The 25462-nt window shown below is 42.3% G+C and overlaps 2 protein-coding genes and 1 long non-coding RNA gene across 3 annotated transcripts in view; 1 reads left to right on the top strand and 2 right to left on the bottom strand.

The window, feature by feature from the left end:
* LOC134757178 (uncharacterized) overlaps window positions 1-1772 on the bottom strand; it is a 65834-nt gene extending 64062 nt beyond the window's left edge. The window contains exon 1 of the long non-coding RNA XR_010130874.1: window positions 1561-1772. This is a non-coding gene — a long non-coding RNA (uncharacterized lncRNA). The remainder of the gene's footprint in view (window positions 1-1560) is intronic.
* Window positions 1-25462, bottom strand: part of RNASE1 (ribonuclease A family member 1, pancreatic) — a 249634-nt gene that overhangs the window by 146929 nt on the left and 77243 nt on the right. The gene's annotated exons all lie outside the window — the stretch shown is intronic.
* Window positions 22377-23028, top strand: RNASE2 (ribonuclease A family member 2). The gene has a single exon (XM_004054860.4). The coding sequence runs from the start codon at window positions 22392-22394 to the stop codon at window positions 22875-22877; it is 486 nt and encodes a 161-aa protein (XP_004054908.3). The 5' UTR covers window positions 22377-22391; the 3' UTR covers window positions 22878-23028.

Genomic DNA, 25462 nt, shown 5'->3' with positions numbered 1-25462 from the left:
GAGAAAGGAACAGAACGTCTGGCAGAATGCAGAAGGACCCTATGATCCAGGACACGTAGCGCCAGCCATCAGGAGGTTTTATGATATCAGCTGGTGGGAAGATCAGCCCCAGGAGAAGGGGATTGTCTAGCAGCTTGGTTGGAGCAAGTCTTTTCCAGAGAATTATTTCCGTAATTCAGGCTCCCTCCCACCAACCCACCACTGCCGCCTTATCCTCCACCAAAAGCCCTGACACTGTGGCAGGGATAGGGGACGTGGGGTTGGTGGGGAACAGGCTGTAAGAAAGACGCGGGAGCCTATATGTGTCTGGGAAAAATGAGGGGTCCACGTGCAAGGGAAGAAGCATTTACAAAGAAGACCTTGACAGTGCTGCAAAGATTTGAAGGCGCAGGGTGCAAGTCATTCAGGTGGCAGTGTCAGGGGGAACCTAGCCATCCAGGTGAACAGATGCCCCCTTCTTGCAGCCCACTCGCATGGGCCTGGTGGACTCCTTCTTATTTTTGGTAGTGGCAGTGAAGAGGTCGGGTCCCTGTGCTGGCAAAGCAGTCAGTGACATTGACATCATGAGTACTGTTGTGGCAGCTGCACATGAAGGGGCTGTTGGTACAGGGCAGTGGTGGAGTTCTGCAGAAATCTGCTATGGTGGTCAGATTCTATGAATGAATGTGTGGATCGGCTCGCATTTACTCCTATAGATCAGCCAACAGCACCTCATCATCACATCACAGTATCGGTGGTGTCCTCTAGGGACCCACGACCTGGGGTTGTCTATATGTCGTGTTGAGAAGGGCAGGGCTGGAGTGAAGACAGTTACGTCCAAAAGGAGGAAGAGGAGGAGGGTCCATATCAGATTCATGTTTCTTGTGAAAGGATTTCAAAGAAGAGCAGAGTCAAAAGAGCAAGCCATGGTCCCTTGTCCTGTTCCTAAGAAGTCTTGACCCAACACTTAATGTTCCCAGTTCTCCCCTCCTGCCTTTTCTACACTTATTCTTCATGTACTCATGGCAACAAGCGTTCTCACATCCTTCTTCCACCTCCTTGTCAATAACGGAGATGGCTACCGCCCTCTCAACCCTTTATGGGATTGTCCTATGTACAAGGTTATTTCCAGACCCGAAAGTGATTCTTGCTCCTTACCTAAGCAGACCAGTCAAACTAAAAACTTTCATCTCTGAGGTGTTTGCATCTATCAGTTCAACTGCCGCTCACCCATAGCCTTGAGATGAGGCAGGCATCATTGCCAACCCCTTTTTAGAGTGACCTAACTCAGAAGGGAATTGACAGATTCATATGACCTGCATCTTAGAAAATATTTTCACTTCCTTAAATACAAATGTCTGGTTAAACGCTGTTTTTAAAAATGAGAGCATTTCAATTTTAAGGGAGTAGAGTTTATGTTTTCCCCACGTATTTCTCTGCCTCAAAATAAAGATTCCCAACTCTTCCATGTATAGAGCCCATCTTCCAGAAATGTTCTAATTCTTGGTGATCAGGGATTCTGGGTGACTGGGTGTGAGCCTTCTGTCTCTAGCTCTAATATCTGACTCTTTTTTTAAATACCTGGGAGTTCCAGGAAAGGGTTTTCTGCAGAGCAGATGACATCCACAGAGATGGATATTTTCCTCTCAGAGGTGGATACTCCTGGTAGAAATGGAATCCCCGTTGCCTCTCTCTTTCCTCTAATCTTGTAGAAATTTCATTGTGGATATTTTCTTCCCAGAGGTTAGGGTGCAGGCTGTATGGAAAACTCTCAGGCCTGTCAATGATTTTAAACAGATTCCCAGGTAATGCTAATTTTATGCTTACTATTTCACACCTAAAATGTTCACCAGCATCACACAGAGTGCCTATGACATCACTGCAAATATGCAGAAACTTGGGGTTTAGTGTCTATCATAAGCTTGCTACTGGAGCTTGGCAAATCGCCTTATCCTTCTACTCCTCATCACTAAAGTGAAGATTATAGACAAAAGATCTCTTTCAGCTCTCACATTCTGTATTTTTTTATACATTACTGTGTGTTTGGGTTCATGTGTGATTTTGTATATATGCATATTGGTTTGTACATGTTCAGGTTAGGAGAAATACTTAGTTTGCAAATTGAGTTTCCATTTCAGAATTGTTAATTTAATTAAGCGTAGTTTTTCCTTAAAGCAGTTATTAGCAAGGTCAAAAAAGTTGAATCACTATTATGTAAAGATTAGAGCATAATCTGTTTTTGTCTCCACCATTAAAGTTATACGGGTTTTTTGGTGTTTGTTTGTTTGTTTGTTTTTGAGACTGAGTCTGGCTCTGTCACTCAGGCTGAAATCCAGTGGCACAATCTTGACTCACTGGAACCTCCGCCTCCCAGGTTCAAGCAGTTCTCTGCCTCAGCCTCCCGAGTAGCTGGGATTACAGGCATGGGCCACCATGCCCAGCTAATTTCTGTATTTTTAGTAGAGAAGGGGTTTCACCATCTTTCCCAGGCTGGTCTTGAACTCCTGACCTCATGATCCACCGGCCTCGGCTTCCCAAAGTGCTAGGATTACAAGCATGAGCCACCGTGCCCAGCCATATTCATTTATTTATATTTATTTTTATGTATTTATTTATTTTGAGATGGACTTTCACTCTTGTTGCCCAGGCTGGAGTGCAACCTCGGAGAGCTATCTCGGCTCACCACCACCTCGGCCTCCCGGGTTCAAGCAATTCTCCTGCCGCGCCCTCCCAAATAGCTGGGATTACAGGCGTGTACCACCATGCCCAGCTAATTTTGTATTTTTAGTAGAGACAGGGTTTCTCCATGTTGTTCAGGCTGGTCTCGAACTCCTGACCTCAGGTGATCCGTCCGCCTCAGCCTCCCAAAGTGCTGGGATTACAGGCGTGAGCCACTGAGCCCAGCTGAAATTATATATGTTTTTATTGAAGGAGAAGCTACTTGGAACTCCAGTCTGTATTTCAGTAAGGCAAGGGAAGAAATTAGTACGTACGTTTTTCAGAACTCCAAAATCAGCTAAATTTAGGGACCTGCTAATTAAGGCGATAGGAGGAGTTGCGTATACAGTCTATCAACAAGGTGTGATGTAGTAGATTTCATAGTTTTTTTGTCTTAATAGGTCTCCTGAGCAGATAGGCCTCAAAAGCCTTTTACATAATTAAGCAAAACTGACTAATCCATGGCAAGAAGCTGAGTTGAGATCTAATACCTAGATTTTAACATCCTTGACTTCTATCTGCTTTATAATTGGCCAAGTTGCCAAGAAAAGAGAAATGAATTCTTTTTTTTTTTCTTTTGAGATGGAGTCTTCCTCTGTTGCCCAGGCTGGAGAGCAGTGGCGCGATCTCGGCTCGCTGCAACCTCCGCCTCTTGGGTTCAAGCAATTCTCCTGCTTCAGCCTCCCAAGTAGCTGGGATTACAGGAACCCCCCACCATGCCTGGCTAATTTTTGTATTTTTAGTAGAGACAGGGTTACACTATGTTGGCCAGGATGGTCTCGATCTCTTGACCTCGTGATCTGCCCACCTCAGCCTCTCAAAGTGCTGGCATTACAGGCATGATCCACTGCACCCAGCCAGAAATGAACTCTTTTTGAACTTCATGCTCAGTTATTCTTGTTTAATTCACACAACCATTCTGACAGGTATTTATTATTATGGCCACTTCTACGGATTTCATAATTTCTTGTGTTTATAGCCTCAGGTAACAGGCCATGTGTTTATAATATCCAATCTGCTGGTGATATGGTTTGGATCTGTGTCCCCACAAAATCTCATGTCAAATTATCATCCCCAGTGTTGGAGGTGGTACCTGGTGGGACACGATTGGATCATGGGGGTGGATTTCTCATGAATGGTTTAGCACCATCCTCTTGGTACTGTTCTTGTGATAGTGAGTTAGTTATGAGATTTCATTGTTCAAAAGTGTGCAGCACCTCCTCCCTCTCTGTCTTGCTTCTGCTCCCACCACGTGACACACCTCGCTCCCCCTTTGTCTTCCACTATGATTGGAAGTTTCCTGATGCCTCACTAGAAGCAGAAACCACTATGCTTCCTGTACAGCCTGCAGAACAGTGAGCCAATTAAACCTCTTTTCTTTATAAATTACCCAGTCTCAGATATTTCTTAATAGCAATGCAAGAATGGACTAATACAGCTGTTATGCTCTGTTTGTCCGAATACTATGAAAAAAGTCTTATTACTCATAAGCAGTAGAGCTGTGATGCAAAACAATGTCCTGTATCTTAACTTTTTGAAGAGAATATGTCGCAGACAGCAGGATAAGGCAAGATGCAGAAATTTATTCTGCAAAAAAAAGTGTCCTTATTCTGAAGAGACAGATGCTTTCATAGTGTGAGAGACTAACCTAGTCCTCCAAAGATAACCAAGAAGAAAAAAACCACACTACCTAAAGTAATAAGTAGTTGTGATTAGTGGCAGTTATAGAAGAATGTATAGCTCAGCCAACAAATATTTACCACATGAGGAGATTTAGTTTAAGGCAAATACATTTGCTTAACTGACAGTGTATTCTAATAAATTGAACACAGTAGGATGTTTTTACGGAAAGATGAAAACTTGCCACGAAAACAGAAATGAGACTATATAGAGCAGTTTCACAGGATTTGCCCAACACTATCTGGAGGAGAGAGACCCTGTATCTGACAGCCTTTAGCTTTCTGGTCATTGTGGCATGGGCTAGTTCATAAAGCTCTTCTGGGGCATTGATGAAACATCCCTCAAGACCACGTGCTTCTCTTTACTCTGATTAAATAATCTTCATACAGCATTTTGATAACTGGTCTATCCTCACCAGTACTACTGCGTATTACTAGCACAGAAGACAAAATATCATGGAAATAGACAGTCTTCAGAAGTAAACTATGAACAATGGCGATTTAGTAAATCTCATAATGCTGGCGTTTCTAACTGGTGAGGAAATAATGAATTGTTCAATCAATAGCACTTAGAATATTGGTGATCCATTTAAAAAAATAAGACTATATCCCTCTCTGATAACACAGAGTTTTTTTGTTCCATTTTGTTTTGCTTTGTTTCTTTTTTGAGACTGACTCTCACTCTGTTGCCTAGGCTGGAGTGCAGTGGCTTGATCTTGGCTCATTGTAACCTCTGCCTCCCGGGTTCAAGAGATTCTCATGCCTCAGCCTTCCGAGTAGCTGAGACTACAGGCATGAGCCACCATGACTGGCTAATTTGCATTTTTGGTAAGGATACGTTTTCACCATGTTTGTCAGGCTGGTCTCGAACTCCTTACCCCAGGTGATCCACCCCACTCGGTCTACCAAAGTGCTGGGATTTACAGGCATGAGCCACCGTGCCTGGCCATCATAGAATTTTAAAATTGGAAAAGAGGAAACAAAACTGTCACTATTTACAGATATAATAGTGTACATTGAAAAATCTAAAAGCAATGTGTCGGTACTCAGAAACAATACTTCAAACTGTGGTGCTTTGGAATGAGGAGCACTCTGGGCTTTTTCTGTTGCTTGTTTTTAAATTTTTAAAAAATATTTGTGTGAGTACAAATTTGGTGTATATATTTATGGAGTACATGAGCTATTTTGATACAGGCATCCAGGGCCTAATCACATCAGGGTAAATGGGGTATCCATCCCCTCAAGCATTTATCCTTTATGTTACAAAGAAGCCAGTTATACTCTTTTAGTTATTTTAAAAAGTACAATAAAATTATTATTGATGAATGTCACCCTATATTTGTGCTATCAAATACTAGATCTTATTCATTCTTTTTTTTTCTTTTTTTTTTAATTTTTTTTGAGACAGAGTCTTCCTCTGTCACCCAGGCTGGAGTGTACTGCCGTGATCTCGGCTAACTGCAACCTCTGACTCCTGGGTTCAAGTGATTCTCCTGCCTCAGTCTCTCAAGTAACTGGGATTACAGGCATGCACCACCATGCCCAGCTAATTTTTGTATTTTTAGTAGGAACGATGTTTAGCCATGTTGGCCAGGCTGGTCTCCAACACCTGACCTCAGGTGATCTGCCCGCCTCAACCTCCCAAAGTGCTGGGATTACAGGTGTGAGCCACCACGCCCGGCCTAATCATTCTATTTTTTTACTCATTAACCATTCACTTCCCTCTCACCCTCCAATGCTAAGGTCTTTGAACTAAAGAAAATGAAAGGGTGTTAGAATCAGCCTCAGAACCACGGACTTTCTTAACTTCTCCTGTTTTGCCCCCAAGTGCAGGATGAAACTCTTCCTCTCTGAAGTTACCTTATCCAAAGCTCCTCCAGAAAGAACCCAGTGGTCTTTGGTCACCTCCCTGAGACTTTCTTAACCAGGGAAGATTAAACTCATGGCAGAAGGTAAGACTGAGGGATGTCACCACACCTAGGCAGACTTTGTCAGAAGCTGTTGTCTATTCTTTGTCATACTCCAAAGAGTTTCCAAAGAGAGTAATTCACAAACTATGGTCAATTCTTTGGGCCCATTCAACTCTCCTAAAAACAATTTCCTATTCCTCAAAATTGCCTACATTCCCCCATCTCTCTCTCTCCTGTGAAGAAGGGCATATAGATTCTGAACCTCGCTGGGTTACTGGGTAGTCACTCTCTCGTCATTCCCCCATGAATACAATAAACTTGCCTTTTTCTCCAGTGAATCTACCGTCGGTTAATTTCAGCAAACTCAAACCTTAAAGGGAAAGGGAAATTCCCCTTTGCCCTAACACACAAATTAATTATTTAGATTAATAATTGCTAGATATAAAATTGGCATATGGTTTATTTATTTTTATATTTCAGCACAGGGGAGGGAAAAATGACTTCCTTCCACCTTTTAGGTTTTTTGTGGCTGGGCTACAAGTTAAATTACATAAGACGGATTAACACAAGAAAAAGTGTATTAAATTATGTGTGTATACATAGGAGTCCCACAAAAATATAAGACTCAAAGAAAGGCCAGATGAATAAAGTTTATATAGCATCTTAAGCTACAGAAAGAAACAGAGGCTTGGGGCTTCTGGAGGGTGGTGGTGCAAGTTATGGGAGCGTGAGAGGAGGAAACATATAGTAAATACATGGTAAATAAAGGTTGCCTTGTTATGCACATAAGAGTCTCTCAGGGGATAAAAATTGCCTTGGAGCAGCTCTCTTCCTGATCAAAAACACCTTTACCAGTGAAAATTTATTGTATACATCTGAATTTCTTTTACGAAAGGGCAGCTTTTCAGAGCTAACTCCTGTGCAGGCAGTTTTTCTAAATAAATAGTTAATAATCAATATGCTAGAGAGGAATATTTTGGAGCGGTGCATTCTGAGCCTTAACCCCAGCAACAGGCAGAAACTGAAATGTTAAAATGATACAATTTGCAATACTATTAAAAATATTAAGTTCATAAGGAGAAAAATTGGAAAAAGATAAAGGACTTTATGGACAAAAGTACAAAACTTTATTGTGAGACATTAAGGTAAATAGAAAGGTATAGCATGTTTAGAGATTGTAAGACTCACTAATTTAGATACATCAATGTTTCTGCAAATCAACCTGTAGATTGGTAATTGCCTGATGGGTTGTTCCTGCCTGCTGCACAGACAAAATCAGTTCACTGAGACCACAGAGACAGAGTTTTTACTCAGATCACTCTCCCAGCAGTCTTGGAGACTAGGGGTTTTTTGGTTTTTTCCTTTTTCGTTTTTTTTTTTTTGTTTTTTTTTTTTTTGAGAGAAAGTCTCACTCTCTCGCCAGGCTGGAGTGTAGTGGCATGATCTCGGCTCCCTGCAACCTCCCCTTCCCGGGTTCAAGCGATTCCCCTACCTCAGCCTCTGAAGTAGCTGGGACTACAGGCACGCATCAACACACCCGGCTATTTTTAGGTATTTTAGTAGAGACGGGGTTTCATCATGTTGGCCAGGCTGATCTAAAACTCCTGACTTTGTGATCCACCCGCCTCGGCCTCCCACAGTGCTGGAATTATAGGTGTGAGCCACCATGCCCGGCCAGGAAGTTAGGGTTTTTCAAGGATAGTTTGGTGAGCAGGTGGCTAGAGAATGGGTGCTGCTGACTGGCTGGGGATGAATTCATAGGGGTGTGAAAAACAATCCTCGTGGGCTGAGTCTGCCTCTGGGTGGAACCACAGGACTGGTTGAGTTATGAGCCCTGGTTCCATAGGTTGCCGGAATGCAAAAGTCTGAAAAAAAATCTCAAAAGACCAACCTCAGGTTCCACAGTAGTGATGTTACCTATAGGAGCAATTGGAGAAGTGACAAATCTTGTGACCTCTGGCCATGTGACCCTTGAGCAGTAAGGGATTATAGAAAATACATTTTATCAGAATTCAGGCACATCTCATAATCCTAACTTTGCAGACTTCCATTAGTTTTACAAAGTTTTAGGAAGCGCTACTATCATCCTCACTTTAAATTTGAACTATAATTTCCACCCAAAGTAGGTTGGTCTATGCCCAGGAATGACCAAGGACAGCTTGGAGGTTAGAAGCAAGATGGAGTCAACTGCGTCAGATTTCTCTTACTGTCATAATCTTTGCAAGGGCAGTTTCAGATTTAGAACAATTCCAATCAAATTCTCAACCAAGTCTTTGTTTGCTTATTTTGGGAACTTACTGATTCTAGAGGATATATAGATGTATAAGAATAGCAAAGACACCTTCAAAAAAACAAACTAAAAAACAAGCTGAGAGAGTTTGTTCTACCAGAATATATGTAAAATGGAAAACAATATCTTGTTACATAAAAGCCTAGTATTGCTCATTGACAGGCAGCCTTGTTCCATGTGTTATTCAGAGACACAGATTACTTCCATCTTGTGGTTCTGTCATCTCCTCATCCATTTCATATAGCTGGCAAACAGAATAGAAGGTGGAGAAGCACACTTTCTCAACTGCGTTGGCCATTTTTCACTGGCATCGCCTTCAGGTAGGGAACTATAGTTCCTACCTGAGCTGTCACTTCTCAGCATCAACTCTACACCATGCAAGGGTGAGCAGAAGCCTGAGGGCAGCTAGTTACTACAGCCACAGCAATGTAAATGGTGTTGCCAGTTTCATCTTTGTCACAGATAGGACAAGAACAGATGCAATACAGTTAAATACGAAAGTAGAGAGAAATCTAACACAGAGTTTCCCAAAAATGAGTTAGATGAGACCCAGGAACTTGTGCAAACTCTCATCAGTGATCGACACCAGTGTCAACGAACTTGCAAGGAGAAAAAATGGTCAGTCCCAAAACTGGACCTAAAACACTTTATCTTCTTATTAGAAAACAGCAGCAGCATTAATAACACTATACTGCAATATCATATTTAGACTTATGAGCCAGAGAAGTGGGATGTGGAAATTAGCAATGAGTCCTAGAAGGACTATGATAATTGGATATTGGCTGCTCAAGAGATGCTGAGTAACCAAAACAGGAGCTAACATGCGGGACAGCCTAAAAATATCATGTGAGCACACATTTAAGGAAGCCTACCCTGTGCCAGAACGGGGCTGGGAGATGGACACAAAGATAACCAAGACATAGCCCCTTTCTCTCAGGAACTGTCAGTCCGGTGGTTCTGGTACCAGAGGGGGAGGATCCCCTCTTAGCAGGTGCAAAGGTGGGTAAAGTGATGATGGAGCTGTGGCCCCCTAGAGGACAATGCAAGTACAGACATCAGGATGGGGAATACTGGTTGTGTGGAGATGAGCTAGTCTTTTTGAAAACCATATTCCTGTTTTATTTGAAAAACCAATCCTCCACCTTGCTCCAGTCTGTGGCTTGGATGGACTGGCTCCACCCCAGCTCCAGTAATGAGCTACTCAGTGTGTGTGTCTCATTAGATGAGATGGGCACTTGTCCCAGTCAGAGACATTTGCTAGGAATATTGGGAGATGAAGGCAGGACTTCATCTTGAGAGAATGGAAGATGTGGAGTTGCTGCTGTCATCTTACAGATATACAAGGAACATCTGCCTGATAGTGGGACTATGATAGAGGAGAAAGAAACAGGAAAATACAGAGAAACCATGTACTGTTTTCATCGTCTAAGTTCTGATCAGCTGCTCATTAAGCCATAACAGTTTGTTATGGCTTAGGATAGTTTAACTGTACATTCAGGTTCTTAGGCCATCAGAAAAGATCAAGTACTTCGGAGTAAGGGGTTTCAGTTGTGCTAAGTGGCCAAAAGAAGATTACAGTGAATTTTGGATTAGAAATCCATGAGTGTCATTTATTCATTTTCATATAGGTTGCCTTTAATTTTATTTAATTTTTTAAAATTTATTATTATTTTCTTTTTTTTTTTCTTGGTAGAGACAAGGTCTTGCTATATTGCCCAGGCTGGTCTTGAACTCCCGGGCTCAAGTGATCCTCTCACCTTGGTCTCCCAAAGTGCTGGGGTTCCAGACATGAGCCACCACACCTAGCCATGGGTAGCATTTTAAAATAAAGTAGTCAAAATAGATCTCCTTGAGAAAATTATTATTATTATTATCATTATTATTATTGGAGACAGAGTCTAGCTCTGTCGCCAGGCTGGTGTGTAGTAGCGCAATCTCGGCTCACTGCAACCTCTGCCTCCCAGGTTCAAGTGATTCTCCTGCCTCAGCCTCCTGCGTAGCTAGGATTACAGGCAAGTGCCGCCATGCCCAGCTAATTTTTGTATTTTTAGTAGAGACGAGGTTTCACCATGTTGGCCAGGATGATCTCAATCTCCTGCCCTCATGATCCGCCCACCTCGGTCTACAAAGTACTAGGATTACAGGTGTGAGCCACCACGCCCGGCTGAGAAAACTATTTTTAAGCAAAGACTTAGAGAGAGAGAGGAAGTTAGCTATGCACATTGCGGGCGCGGTGTGGCTAGGGTGGCCCTGAGGCAGGGATATGCTTCGTGTCTTTAAGGTACAGCTAAGAGGCCAGGGAACTAGAGCAAATTGATAGGGAAGGAGAAGAGTAGGAGATTAGTTTTGAAAAGCAAATGGTTTGGGAATATGGATCATGTAAGAGCACATGAGATTTTATAAGGATTTCACTTTTACTCAAGGTGAAATAAAAAAGCACTAAAAGATTTTGAGTAGAGTTTCATGATCTGACTTATGTTTTAAAAGGACCCTCTAGCTGCTTGGGCTATCAGTGGTGGAAGCAGGAAGGCCAGTGAGAATGCTTTTCCAGTCATTCTAGTGAAAGGTGATGGTGGCTCAGAACGGTGGTAGCAGTGAAGGCCATGAGAAGTGGCCAGATTCTGTGTGTGATTTGAAGGCAGAAACAGACTTACCTGACAGGCTGGATGTAGGATATAAGAGAAAAGAAGATTATTCAAGAATTAGAGACAATGGACTTACCTTCTCCTGAGATGAGGAATACCGAGGGAGGAACAATTTCAGGGGAAGAGTAGGAAAGATGATCAGTGTTTCCTGGGGACATACTAGGTTTGATATAGTTATTAGACATTTAAGAATAAATGTCACGTAGGAAGTTGCTGTACAAGTATAAGGTTCAGGAGAGAGAGGTGTACTGAAGATTTGGGCATTGTTAGAAAGTTGATGATGTTAAAAGTGTAGAGGTAGAAGAAGTATGATATCTCTCCTCCCTCTTCATAAGGGTCTGACACTCCTACAGCAAAAGATAGGATAAATAGAGAAAAGCATAACAAATTTACTTAAAGTTTTATGTGACTCAGAAACCTTCAGAAATGAAGACCCAAAGACCCAGGGAATACTGTCCAGATTTATGCTCAGGTTCAGTGAAGGATGGACAGCCATGTAGCAATGTAATTGGACAAAAAGGGTATGATTTGATAGTAATAGGCTGAAGGAGGAACCCAGCATGGCCTGTCTGTTTAGATTTTTCTTGGCCTCTCTGTATAGCAATTCTCTCTCCCAGCTATGCAGTAAGACCCCCTCTGGAATCAGTCTTATGACCTACTATCAGACAAAGTAGGTCAGGTAATTTCTTTATGGCCAGCTCCCACACAGAATGGCAGAGGGAAGACTAGATTTTATGGGTGATTTGGGGAGAGGGGAGCAAGAGACTGGAAGGCAGGAGAAGGTCAGAGAGACCTTGGTTCTGGAGCCTGCTTCTGAGGCCTTCCAATCTCCTTTATTTCAAAGAGTTCAGCATGCGAAAGTGCCATACTTTGGAGTATAGTGTGCTGAGACCCAACAAAAGCCATGAGATTAGATATGATCATGAAGAGAGTGCATGTGTCCATAGAAAAGAAAGAATAGCTAACCCCTAGGAATCTCCACCATCAAGAGGCTGGAGAGAAAGGGGAAGAACTAATGAAGAAGACTGAGAACATGAGTCCAGGGACGTAGGAAAAATAATCAGGAAAGGGTGGGGTGCTGTAACTCAGCACACATCCTTGACAAGACTGTCTGCCTTGAAGGCACCAGGCCTGAGCTAACCAGACTTTTCATCCTGTTTCTGTCACAAGAAGATCATTCTCAGGTCAGCTTTATCAAGGAGCAGGGAGCAATCAACTCTGTCAAATGCTGCTGAGCATGGAAAGTTAACCCTGTCAGGGGAGAAATGTCTTACTCCAAGTGCAAACCTTCCCTCATGACCACTGCTGATAGGGTGGAAGAGTCTGGGCAATTCATTGAAGAGGTATCCAAATTTCTGGGTCTAGAGAAAAACAATCTTGTCCAGGAGGTGAACAGGAAAAGGGTCCACATCCGAGTCATGTTTTCATCTCAGTGGAGGGAATAAAGAGAAAGAGAGTAGGGCATCTGTGTCTCAGTGCCTGGAGATACTGTTCTCTTTTTTTAATTTTAATTATTATTATTATATTTTTATTATACTTTAAGTTCTAGGGTACATGTGCACAATGTGCAGGTTTGTTACATATGTATACATGTGCCGTGTTGGTTTGCTGCACCCATTAACTCATCATTTACATTAGGTATTTCTCCTAATGCTATCCCTCCCCCACACTCCCACCCCACGACATGCCCCGGTGTGTGGTGTTCCCGCCCTGTGTTCAAGTGTTCTCGTTGTTCAATTCCCACCTATGAGTGAGAACATGCAGTGTTTGGTTTTCTGTCCTTGCAATAGTTAGCTCAGAATTATGGTTTCCAGCTTCATCTATGTCCCTACAAAGGACATGAACTCATCCTTTTTTATGGCTGCATAGTAGTCCATGGTGTGTGTGTGCTACATTTTCTTAATCCATCTATCACTGATGGACATTTGGGTTGGTTCCAAGTCTTTGCTATTGTGAATAGTGCTGCAATAAACATACGTGTACATGTGTCTTTATAGCAGCATGATTTATAATCCTTTGGGTATATACCCAGTAATGGGATCGCTGAGTCAAATGGTATTTCTAGTTCTAGATCCTTGAGGAATCGCCACACTGTCTTCCACAATGGTTGAACTAGTTTACACTCCCACCAACAGTGTAAAAGCGTTCCTGTTTCTCCACATCCTCTCCAGCACCTGTTGTTTCCTGACTTTTTAATGATTGCCATTCTAACTGGTGTGAGATGGTATCTCACTGTGGTTTTGATTTGCATTTCTCTGATGGCCGGTGATGATGGTGTTCCCCTCTTAATCATATCCCAGACTTCAGTACTTCTCACATTTGTCTCCATCTCTCTTCGCTCCTCTAAGGACCCATCTGAGCAACTCACTTCATCACATCCTCCTTCCCTCTTATACATTCATCTCCATATCACTCTCTCTTTTATTTTCTTTTTCTTTTTTTGAGACAGAGTCTCGCCCTCTCACCCAGGCTAGAGTGCACTGGCGCAATCTTGGCTCACTGCAACCTCCACCTCCCGGGTTCAAGCGATTCTCCTGCCTCAGTCTCCCGAGTAGCTGGGATTACAGGCACCTGCCACCACTCCCAGATAATTTTTGTATTTTTAGTAGAGATGGAGTTTTAGCATGCTGGCCAGGCAAGTCTCAAACTCCTGACCTGAAGTGATCTGCCCACCTTGGCCTCCCAAAGTGCTGGGATTACAGGGGTGAGCCACCACGCCTGGCCCCTCTCTCTTTTCTTTCTTCCCATTTCACTACTCTGGCCCAGCAGGTTTTCTTGGAAGTTTATACTGATTACAGATACACTCTTCTCATTTTTTACAGCTTTAATTGAGGTATAATAGATAAATAAAATTTGTATATATTTAAGGTGTACAAGTTGATGTTTTGCTATACAAAAGCATTGTGAGATAATCATAACAATGAAGCTAATTGACATATCTCTCATCTCACTTAGTTACCATTTTCTTTTCTTTTTGTGTGTGGAGAACACATGTGGTCTACCCTTTTAGTAAATTTCAAGTATGCAATACAATATTGCTAACTATAGTCATCTTGCTAAACACTACATCTCCACACCCATCTCAGTTTTGAATTGTACTAATAGAATACACGTAATACTAACATAATTCTCAAAGTAAAAAGGTATTTTCTTTTCTTTAATTTTTTTTTTCTTGAGACGGGGTCCCTCTCTCTATCGCCCAGGCTGGAGTGCAGTGGCATGATCTCGGCTCACTGCAACGTCCGCCTCCCGGGTTTAAGCAATTCTCATGCCTCAGTCTCCCAAGTAGCTGGGATTACAGGCACCCATCACCACGCCCAGCTAATTTTTGTATTTTTAGTAGAGACAGGGTTTCACCATTTTGGTCAGGCTGGTCTCGAACTCCTGACCTCAAGTGATCTACCTACCTTGGCCTCCTGAGGTGCTGAGATTACAGGTGTGAGCCACCATCCCTGGCTGCAAAAAGATATTTTCTAATACTCAGTTCTATCATTAATTTTTTTAGTGTGCTTAACAAATCACTCTACCATTACTCTTCCTCAGTTGGAAACTGAGGGGTTTGGTATAAATGTCTTCAGAAGTTCCTTCCAGCTCAGACTATTTAGAAATTCAATACTCTGGAGCATGTGTGTGTGTGTGTGTGTGTGTGTGTGTGTGTGTGTGTGTGTGTGTGTGTGTGTGTCTGTAGGAAAAGATGTAAAGAAAATTTGGTTGACATTTGTGCACTGTTTGTCTGTGTAAATCTGATTTTCCTAAATCATTATGAATTTAGGCAGAAAAAAGCATAATTATCTGAAATAAAATTACTACATTCAGATTACATCATTATTTTTAAACTCTGCAAAAAAAAAACCACACACTTGTAACCAATTTCATTGTAGAGAAGAACTATTATTTAATGGAGCAAGAGAAAACATTAGCGCAAATACTATGGGATGATTTCAAGCCCCTGAGATCTAGATTAGAGGACTGGTTAATAGCCTGGTAGATAACTCTCAGTCAACAAACAATAATGTAGTAGTTCCTCTTCTTGGTTATCTCCCTTCCCTTCACCTACCTCCAGTCTAATAGGTGATCAAGGGGCCCAAAACTCATTACATCCAAGAGGAAGCTTTGTTTGGCAGGTGCTATCTAGCCAAGAAAATCTCAGCATCACTGAACATTTACATACATTGTAATTTTTCACTAAGCATTGGAAAAAAGAAGGAACCCAACACCACATGGGGGTAGCCATTTCATTCAAGGCATTTTTTTAAGACTCACAACAGGACTGTCTTGTAGGTAACCCTCGCTTCTACTATTTTAGAGACACCGTAGACTTTCACCTGTGCTCAGGATGCAGAGTGTCCCACCACCAGACTTACTAGGTTTGTGTATTTGTGATATAAGAAACAAAGAATGTTAACATTTCCCTGGTAGAAAAGAGAAGATAAGTGCCTTGTTTGAGGTCCCGTGTTGGTGAATAGCAGGGTTTGTGAAGTGAAACTCTAATCTTTTTTTAAGTCCATTACTTTAGACGGACAACCAAGCTTGTTCCTCTTAAGGGAAGGATGTGAGCCAAATAAGAGATTCAAAGAGATGGAGTAAGGCATGATGCTCCATGAAGGAGAATATCCGGGTTTCAAAGCAAGAGCATGTCTTGACAGGGTAAGAGACCAAGAATCCCTTTGAAGAAAAGGTACTATTTACTAAAAAATATCAGTCATAGTGACTATAGGTGAGAAATAAAGGAATTATCACAAATTGAGAAATGTAGGCAAGTAGGCTGTTGACTTCGGCAAGCCCGACTCTCTATCTCAGGGTTTCCCAGACATCAGGCATCCCTGGACCATGCCCCCATTCCATTTGTACTATTGACTAATATTATCTGTTTTATTCACTCTTGCATTTATACAACATGGTCCTAAGCAATAATATGCATAACATTATGGACTAATGTGTTAATTATTCACTCCCATTAAAAGAAATGCATAACAGTGAACAATTTTTACTATTTACGTGTACTTTCTAACATCAGTCACTTCACTTTCCACCTGTTGTACATATTTCATAATTTTGTGTTCAGTTTCATCTATGGCTGTAAATTAAACAATTCTACCTTGGAAAATATTTTCACAGAAGAATAAAAGATCCAAGGACAGTAGAAAAAAGTGAAGCTCAAGGTCAATGATTTGGCCAAATTCATCAAATTCTGTATAAAAGAGACTAAATCGTGCAAGTACTGCATTTTTATCATGAAAAGGTGTTCTAACTATTTGCTAAGGCAGTTCCTCAAATTTACCACCAAACTGATGGAAAACCTAGTTTTCATGATGATCTAGTTCCCTTTGTTCTGACTTCACAACTAAATGCAAGATGTTAAAAGGTGATTTCTTCTGTCTCAGATTGGGAAGGGTCCCTGAGAAACAGCGGCCCTGTCAAAATGACTTGCTGTCCACCTAAGCAGCACTTGGTCAAAAAGAGACAAAAACCTGAGCTCTAGTTCTAATGCCTTCGCTATGGGAAATAAGGAAAGGAAACAAGCATACTGTCTCATCGTAAATACCACAGAGAAGACAGCGCAGTAATGGAAACTACGCTAACACCTTGATGTATAAGACTGATCGTCCTCATCAAGACTTTTTTTTCCTTTTGCAATGTTTTACGCTACATATTTCATTATTTCATACATACACACACACACAAATTACCACATTAAACTTCCCCTACAAACCAATGTATGTGTTGTTGTATTTTACAGGTTATAAAACAGAGGCATAGCAAAGATGAATAACCGTCCAACTCTTTTTTTTTTTTTCTTTTTAAAGGGACAGGATCTTGCTCTGTCTCCCAGGCTGGAGGGCAGTGGCGCAGTATCGGCTAACTGCAGCCTCTGACTCCCGGGTTCAAGTGATCCTCCTACCTCAACCTCCTGAGTAGTTGGGATTACAGATGCACTCCACCATGCCTGGTTAATTTGTGTGTGTGTCTGTGTGTGTGTGTGTGTTTTGTTTGTTTGTTTGTTTGTTTTGAGATGGAGTCTCACTCTGTCACCCAGGCTGGAGTGCAGGTGATCTCGGCTCACTGCAACCTTCGCCTCCTGAGTTCAAGCGATTCTCCTGCCTCAGCCACCTGAGTAGCTGGGACTATAGGCCCGTGCCACCATGCCTGGCTAATTTTTTGTATTTTTAGTAGAGACAGGGTTTCAACATGTTAGCCAGGATGGTCTCGATCTCCTGACCTCATGATCCGCCCACCTCAGCCTCCCAAAGTGCTAAGATTACAGGCATGAGCCACCGCGCCTGACCTAATTTTTGTGGTTTTGGTAGAGGCAGGATTTCTCCATGTTGGCCAGGCAGGTCTCAAACTCCTCGCCTGAAGTGACCCCTCTTCCTCGGCCTCCAAAAGTGCTGGGATTACAGGCATGAGTCACAGCACCTGGCCCTGTACAACTCTTATAGTAAGAGTCTCAAATAGAAAATGTCAGACCTGGTATCTGGACAAGACTATACAAAATCTACATCCGACATCGCTGTAACACAAAACTTATATAACAACTTCATTTAAAGAGACACTAACCTATATAATAATTCATTTTGTGTGAGCTCTGAAATCTTAGCAAATGCATCTGTGTGCTCAAAATGCAATGGGGATGAACAGAGGATGTTTAATGGGTACAAATATAAGAAATGATATAAGAAATAAGGCCTAGTGTTTGATAGATCAGGAGGATGACTATAGTTAATGATAATCTACTGTATGCTTCAAAATAGCTAGAAGAGAATAATTTGAATGTTTCCAACATAAAGAAGAGGCAAATATTTAAGGTATTCGATATCCCAATTTCCCTGATGTGATCTTTACACATTATGTGAATATATTAAATTATCACATGTACCCTGAAAGTATGTACCTCTATTATGTATCAATAGAAAGAAATAAGGCCAGGCGCCATGGCTCATGCCTGTAATCCTAGCACTTTGGGAGGCTGAGGTGTGCGAATCACCTGAGTTCAGGAGTTCAAGACCAGCTTGGCCAACATGGTGAAACCCTATCTCTACAAACATACAAAAATTAGCTGGACGTGGTGGTGCACGCCTGTAATCCCAGCTACTCGGGAGGCTGAGGAAGGAGAATCATTTGAACCCGGTAGACAGAGGTTGCAGTGAGCTGAGGTCTTGCCACTGCACTACAGCGTGGGTGACAGAGTGAGACTCCATCTGAAAGAGAAAGAAAGAAAGAAAGAAAGAAAGAAAGAAAGAAAGAAAGAAAGAAAGAAAGAAAGAAAGAAAGAAAGAAAAGGAGGGAAGAAAGAAAAGGAGGTAAGAAAGAAAGAAGAGGAAAGAAAGAAAGAAAGAAAGAAAGAAAGAAAGAAAGAAAGAAAGAAAAAGAAAGAAAGAAAGAAAGATTTTAAAAATATGCAATGGGACACGAATGCAATTTTCCAGTTTCTTAGAAAACACACTTTATTTCATCCCTCCTAAGACACAACTCTCCATAATTCCATCTGAGCTCTATTGCCATTTCTTCCCTTTCCAGAGAAGTAAAGGACTTGTTATAGTTGAGGAAAAAGGAGAAGGCTTAGTTCTTTCCTCTTTCATGCCAGAAACTTAATCGAAGGGGTCAGACCTACTTATTCAATGGTTTTCAGAGGAGACATGCAGGAGGCCCCACACAAGAGGGAAGGCCTAGGGACACCTTTCTGAGGTTCAAGAGACCAGGAAGAGCTCAGTACACCAACTATCTTTAGAACTTAGGTAAAATATTACTCAATTTGGTGCAATTTAACCTGCACCATATTATTATGATAATCTTGTATTACTTTTAATGGCAAAAATCGCAGTTACTTTTGCACCAACCTAGTAAATAGTGTGCATTGTCTTTCCCATAGATAGCCACTGCTGCATTAGGGAAATCTGTGTGCAGGAAGTTATCGATGGTTTGGTACCTCCCTGTCAGCAGGTTAAGAGCAAATATTGCAAGGGTACCCTGGGGCTGAAGAAATTGCAAGCATTGAACATTATATTTTTGCACATAAATGCTATGCAAAAAGTCATTGATCAATACAGTGTACTCAACAGTGGTTTTTACCATAAATGCAGAAGTCTTTGTCTAGGACAATATTTTACGATGTTCATCGGTTTCCAAAAAAAGGACTTAATACTGGGGCATAATTCTGACTATTCCTCTGAGTGGAAGTGTGGATTGGGTCTGAAAATGTGTCATTAAATTAGGCTGCAAGACAAGTTATGCTAATAAAGAACCCGGGAGAAGTGGCTTGTGTCTGTTCAAGACAAAATCATGCTGAAGTCACAGAGAATTTTGTTCACCGTTGGCTTATACTTTATTATTCCTGCTTCATATAAAACAGTCTTCTCCCAAATCTCATAAATATCAAAGTAGATCTTTTCTAAAGTTCTGCAGGCAAATGAAAGTAGTTGGAAATGTACACAGGAAATCTACACAAGGGAGAATCAGAAAAATCTTATGAGCATGTTCTGAATACAATTTTAGTGATCAGGAGTGGTGGCTCATGCCTATAATCCCAGCACTTTGGGAAGTCCAGGGGGGCGGATCACTTGAGGTCAGGAGTCTGAGACCACCCTGGCCAACATGGTGAAACCCTGTCTCTACCAAAAATACAAAATTTAGCCGGGCATTGTGAAGAGTGCCTGTAATCCCAGCTACTCGAGATGCTGAGGCAGGAGAATCACTTGAACTCGGGAGGCAGAGGTTGCAATGACCCAAGATCGCGCCACTGCACTCCAGCCTGGGCGACAACAGCAAGACTCCATCTCAAAAAAAAAAAAAAAAAAAAAAAACACAATTTTAAAGGATGAATATGGTTGCAAATTGGGCAGGTTATGGCCTGAGTTATTTCTTAAGACACTGCAACAAGTCTGATGCGTCATAAGCACAGATGTCTCCAGAAGCCAGGCAGGTGTCATTACTGAACAGACAGGATGAAAGTCAGGAGGCAGAGATGGAGTCAGAGAACAGCCTCGAGCTAGAGCCCCTTCCACAGAGGCAGCTTTACTCAGCTCTAATTGATACAACACAGTAACGGGGACACGGTGCACCAACCAACATCATGTGATTTTTAAAGATAAGACAGTAATGAAAACTTTTAGTGAACTATTCCAATGTCAAACTTTACCTTCCAAACCAAACATTATAAATAGCACTGTATATGCTGAAAAGAGGCACTGTTTAGCCAAGTACATGCCTGGGGCTGCAGTCTATGTCTTTTGCCTCATACTATCGACACTTGAGTGCAAGTCTTTCTACCCAGTGTGCCTGTCAGCATCACAGAGGGGATACTCTACGTATCATTCACCTTTACATTCTCATCACCTGCAAAAATGATCTCCACACAGTATACATGAAAAAAGAATTTGCTTCATGATGAAGCTGCTAATGAATATCGGCCAGAACAGGACTTCAAGGCAGAGCACTATTAGCTGTGCATTGAGTCCTCACCGGGTCACCATTGTGTCCACATTTACCTAAGGACTCCAGTGATAAAATTATTGCATTTCTAAATGACAGGAAAATTGGATGGTCGTAAAAATTATGTAGATTAACTGTTGGAAAGTATATTATATCATTTAAGGGTCTAATATCAATTTTCTAATCTCAAAGCTAGACCAGATTTAACATCTCTTAGTACCCAGGTCTTACCCCTGCAATTCACTTCCCACCTCTGTACAATTTCCCCACATCATCCCCTGTGCCCAGAATGCTCATCTCTTCCCTAAAGTCCCTGAAAACTCCCTGCTTATCTTTTAGGGCGCTGCTGAAATGAAACTTTTTTTTTTTGAAGTCTTCCTTGTCCCTCAAGCCAAGTGATTTCCTTCACCCTCAGCGTCCCCATGAAACCATGTTCACACAAGTGTAATACAATTATGTGTCTACAATTACTTTCCTGTATGTCTCTGAGGGCCAAGAATAAATGTATGCTTTGTGTATCAAACTGTACACTTGACCCCTATACTTTCAGGAATACAGTGCTCTGTCCTTAAATGTTCATTTGTAAATACAGAACCATTTTCTTGTTAATATCACAAAATGAAACTTACCAGGAAGATGAATGACAACCCCAGAACACACTGTTTTGTAGAAAATACCATAGGCTGAAAAGATCACAGGAATACCAAGTGCTAGGTTGGAATCTTTCATGACACCGAATGTTCATTCATTCTCTGCCAGATTTTACAACTGTCCTCGGTGTGTTTTTAGGTTGTGTAACTTTACACAAAGTGGAAGCAATAATCAGGGCCAGACTTAAGAGAAAGTGGATCCAATGCAAGAGGAGTAAAGAAAAAAATCCCTCAAGTATGTGGAGCAGATTGTTTTAATTATCTACAGAATCTTGTGCCCCAAGAAATTAATAGCTCAAGTTTCCAGCAAGAGTGGTGGATGAGATGGAGAGCATTTATGTGAGAGAGAACCAAGGATATTACTAAAAATGAAAGGGAAGCTGGGTTTCTCCTGGGCAAACAGCCCTCGGTGGCTCTATTTGTTCTAACTACTATGCCTGCCTTCACGTACTTTGGTCATTTAGTGGCCTGCCAGAGGACAGTTATAAAATCTGTGGTCATTCTGCAGGCAGCATATAGTTTTCATCCAGAGTTTGGATCTAACCAGCAAAACTCTGTCTTACACAGGATGACTTGGAATTAGAGTCCTTATAGCAGAAAGAGCAGCAGGGCTGTCCTTGGGTATCCGTTGCTCAGCCAAGTCATCAAATAAAAAGGCTGATTGCACAAGTGGACCATGTGTCAATCTGTGGGTTTCTGCATGGCCAAGAGCCAGACCCTCCCTCTGGGCTCTGCTGGCCCAACCCACCAAGAGATGCTTTATTTAAACAGTTCCAAGTAGGGGAGACCAGCTGCCCCTGTACCCCAGAACAACCAACTGGATCAATTCTCACAGGAGCCACAGTGCGGAGACTGGGTAAGTCAACAATCCCCAGAGCTGGGACAGAAGGGGCAGGAATGGGGCAGCAACTGAGGGAGAAGGGAGCTGACGTTGGTGCTTAGGAGATGTGGCACACTTTGGGGACAGGAAGTAAAGGAAATGGGACCCCAGAGTGGCCACAGAGGGGCCTGTGGGGTAAGACACTACAGTGTGTGTCATAACCAAGACCGGATCGGGGAGTAGTTACTTCTCTTCTTTTCTTACAGGAAACATGGTTCCAAAACTGTTCACTTCCCAAATTTGTCTGCTTCTTCTGTTGGGGCTTCTGGCAGTGGAGGGCTCACTCCATGTCAAACCTCCACAGTTTACCTGGGCTCAATGGTTTGAAACCCAGCACATCAATATGACCTCCCAGCAATGCACCAATGCAATGCGGGTCATTAACAATTATCAACGGCGATGCAAAAACCAAAATACTTTCCTTCTTACAACTTTTGCTAACGTAGTTAATGTTTGTGGTAACCCAAATATGACCTGTCCTAGTAACAAAACTCGCAAAAATTGTCATCACAGTGGAAGCCAGGTGCCTTTAATCCACTGTAACCTCACAACTCCAAGTCCACAGAATATTTCAAACTGCAGGTATGCGCAGACACCAGCAAACATGTTCTATATAGTTGCATGTGACAACAGAGATCAACGACGGGACCCTCCACAGTATCCAGTGGTTCCAGTTCACCTGGATAGAATCATCTAAGCTCCTGTATCAGCACTCCTCATCATCACTCATCTGCCAAGCTCCTCAGTCATAGCCAAGATCCCATCTCTCCATATACTTTGGGTATCAGCATCTGTCCTCATCAGTCTCCATAGCCGTTCAGCTTTCCTGAGCTGAAGTGCCTTGTGAACCCTGCAATAAACTGCTTTGCAAATTCATCTGAAAGTGTCTGTGTGTCTTCGTTAGCCGCTCTGCTGTCATTTAGTGACAATCTACTCTAGAGATTTTTCTTCCTCTAACCTGAGACTTCCGGGAAACAGAGAGATTTGAAGATAAGAGACGCTTTCTGTCATGAAGCAGCACAGTCTTATCCCTCTCCCTGCTTTAGGCTGAGAAGCTGAGGTCTCAACCGATATCTAGCAACTGTCGAAGACTCTTGCTTTGATCAAGCTTTAGTCATCTCCTCTAAACCCTCTTCACAACTAGGTCATCCTGTTGGGCTTCCTAGTCCTTCCTTGTAGAGTCATTTATATTTATTTTTTATTTTATTTTATTTTATTTTATTTATTTTATTTTTTGAGACAGAGTCCCGCTCTGTCGCCCAGACTGGAGTGTGTGGCGAGATCTCAGCTCACTGCAAACTCCATCTCCCAGGTTCAAGCTATTCTCCTTCCTCCGCCTCCTGAGTAGCTGGGATTACAGTTATGCACCATCACACCCAGCCAATTTTTGTAATTTTTAGAGAGGGGGTTTCAAGATGTTGGCCAGGCTGGTCTCCAACTCCTGACCTCAGGCAATCCGCCCTCCTCAGCCTCCCAAAGTGCTGGGATTAGAGGCATGAGCCACCAGTGCCAGACCTAAAGTCAGGTTTAACAGAAGTCCTCCTAACTTGGTTTATCATGAGTCTCTCACCCTCAATATTTGACCAAATTCCTTAATTCCCCCATCATTCTCCATGTGATAACTGATTCCTGACCTACCTTCAAAAAACAAAAATCCAGTTACATCAACTTAGCATTGGTCTCCCTAGCCTTGATATCTCCTCTAGGTAATTTTCCATCCACTGACCCCTCCCCCACACCAACCTATAACTTGAGTATAGATCTCCACTTGTTTCAGTTGTATTTCACAATTGAGCCCAATTTGATACTGAGGTCCTATTTGATGCTCTATGGTCGAAGTCTGGTTTTTATTGACATGATTTCTATCCCAAGAGATATAGGGGCTGCAGTGAAAAAGCTGAAAATGCACATGTTTCATTATGATTTATGAATGATAAATTTTGATAGGATTGAATGTTATGATAGAAAACACAAAAACAGAAAGTAGAAAAAGTGAAGAATGCTATAAACATGGTGAAACCAAGATAAAAATAAGTTTAGCCTCAGAGATATTCCTTTTAAATGAGCACATCAAATCTCCAGCTATTAGCAATTGTACTAGAGGTGCAACCAAGGTTTGAGTCAAATGTGCAATTAGATAAATTGTTCAGACAGCAATATGGACAGATTGTAATGCTGCCTGGAGGAGAGGTGGACATCTTTCCCAAAACTTCCATATCCTGGAGATGGGGAGCCGCTGGTCACCTGGGAAGGGGAAATGGAAGGAGGAGGATGGGGAAGTGGTAGCACTCATGAAGGTGAGTTGGCTCCTGCCCATTCTGCTCTCCATAGATGTTCCCAATGGTGAGTCAAAGGTTCATTCAACACCTGGCAGGAAGGGCACAGCCTCGAAAATTAGGGATTTGTAGACCCAGAGAGAGAAGAAATGGATAATGAGAGCCCTTGCCCTGGACTCCATTACAGGGCTTCACTCAGGAATCCATGAGAAACAGGAAGGGGAAGTCCTTTCTTGCAAGCTGTGGACAGGTGCTGCATTCAAGTGATTGTTCCGGGAACAGAGTGGGTCTTTTTGAACGGCCCGACTCAGAATACAACAGAGATATGATGCCATCAGATCTGCACCTTGGTCCTTCAGTCTGAGATTTCTGATTTCCATACTTCTGCTCCTCTTCCAGACCCTCAGAAATAGCAATTTCCATTCCTCTGATGACTCCATGTCAGTAATGGTGGTTCCATTGGCATCAGACAGCAGATGTATTGAAGTCTCTCCTCTGGAGAAGCTATTGAGATCTTGCTTCTCCAAGGCGGGGCTGTGAACTTAAAAGTTTGCACAGAGACACCGAGTCTGGGAAATCTCAGTGCTCAACAGAATCCACCGACTCCAGGTAAAATAGGGCATATCAGGAAATGAGTGCAGTCTTCCCATAACCTCAAAGTAGCAGAAGGAGAGGGTGGGACACTTAAAGCTGGAGCCACATTTCCTGTGAAGAAAGATGGAGTGGACCTTCTCACTTCGGGTACCAGATCACAGGTGTCTTCCCAGTCAGGGATGCCTCATCTCTAAAACCATAGGATAGAGGGATCAGTCCCCGCTGGACCCACGCCCTCTCCATCATGTGTCTTCATCCCCTCTCCTGTCATTCATTCCTTCACTCATTCATTCATACAGCAGACATCTACTGAGTAGACACCTTGCTCCAGGCACAGTTTGAGGGAGTGTTGATGCAACACAGGCCAAGACAGGTCACTGCTCTTTTGGGGCCACGTTATACTAGGATAAAA

The sequence above is a fragment of the Gorilla gorilla genome, chromosome 15 (assembly GCF_029281585.2).
Source record: "Gorilla gorilla gorilla isolate KB3781 chromosome 15, NHGRI_mGorGor1-v2.1_pri, whole genome shotgun sequence".
Lineage (NCBI taxonomy): Eukaryota > Metazoa > Chordata > Mammalia > Primates > Hominidae > Gorilla > Gorilla gorilla.
The sequence above is the reverse complement of the archived record's forward strand: the minus strand, read 5'-3'. Positions and strand labels throughout refer to the sequence as shown.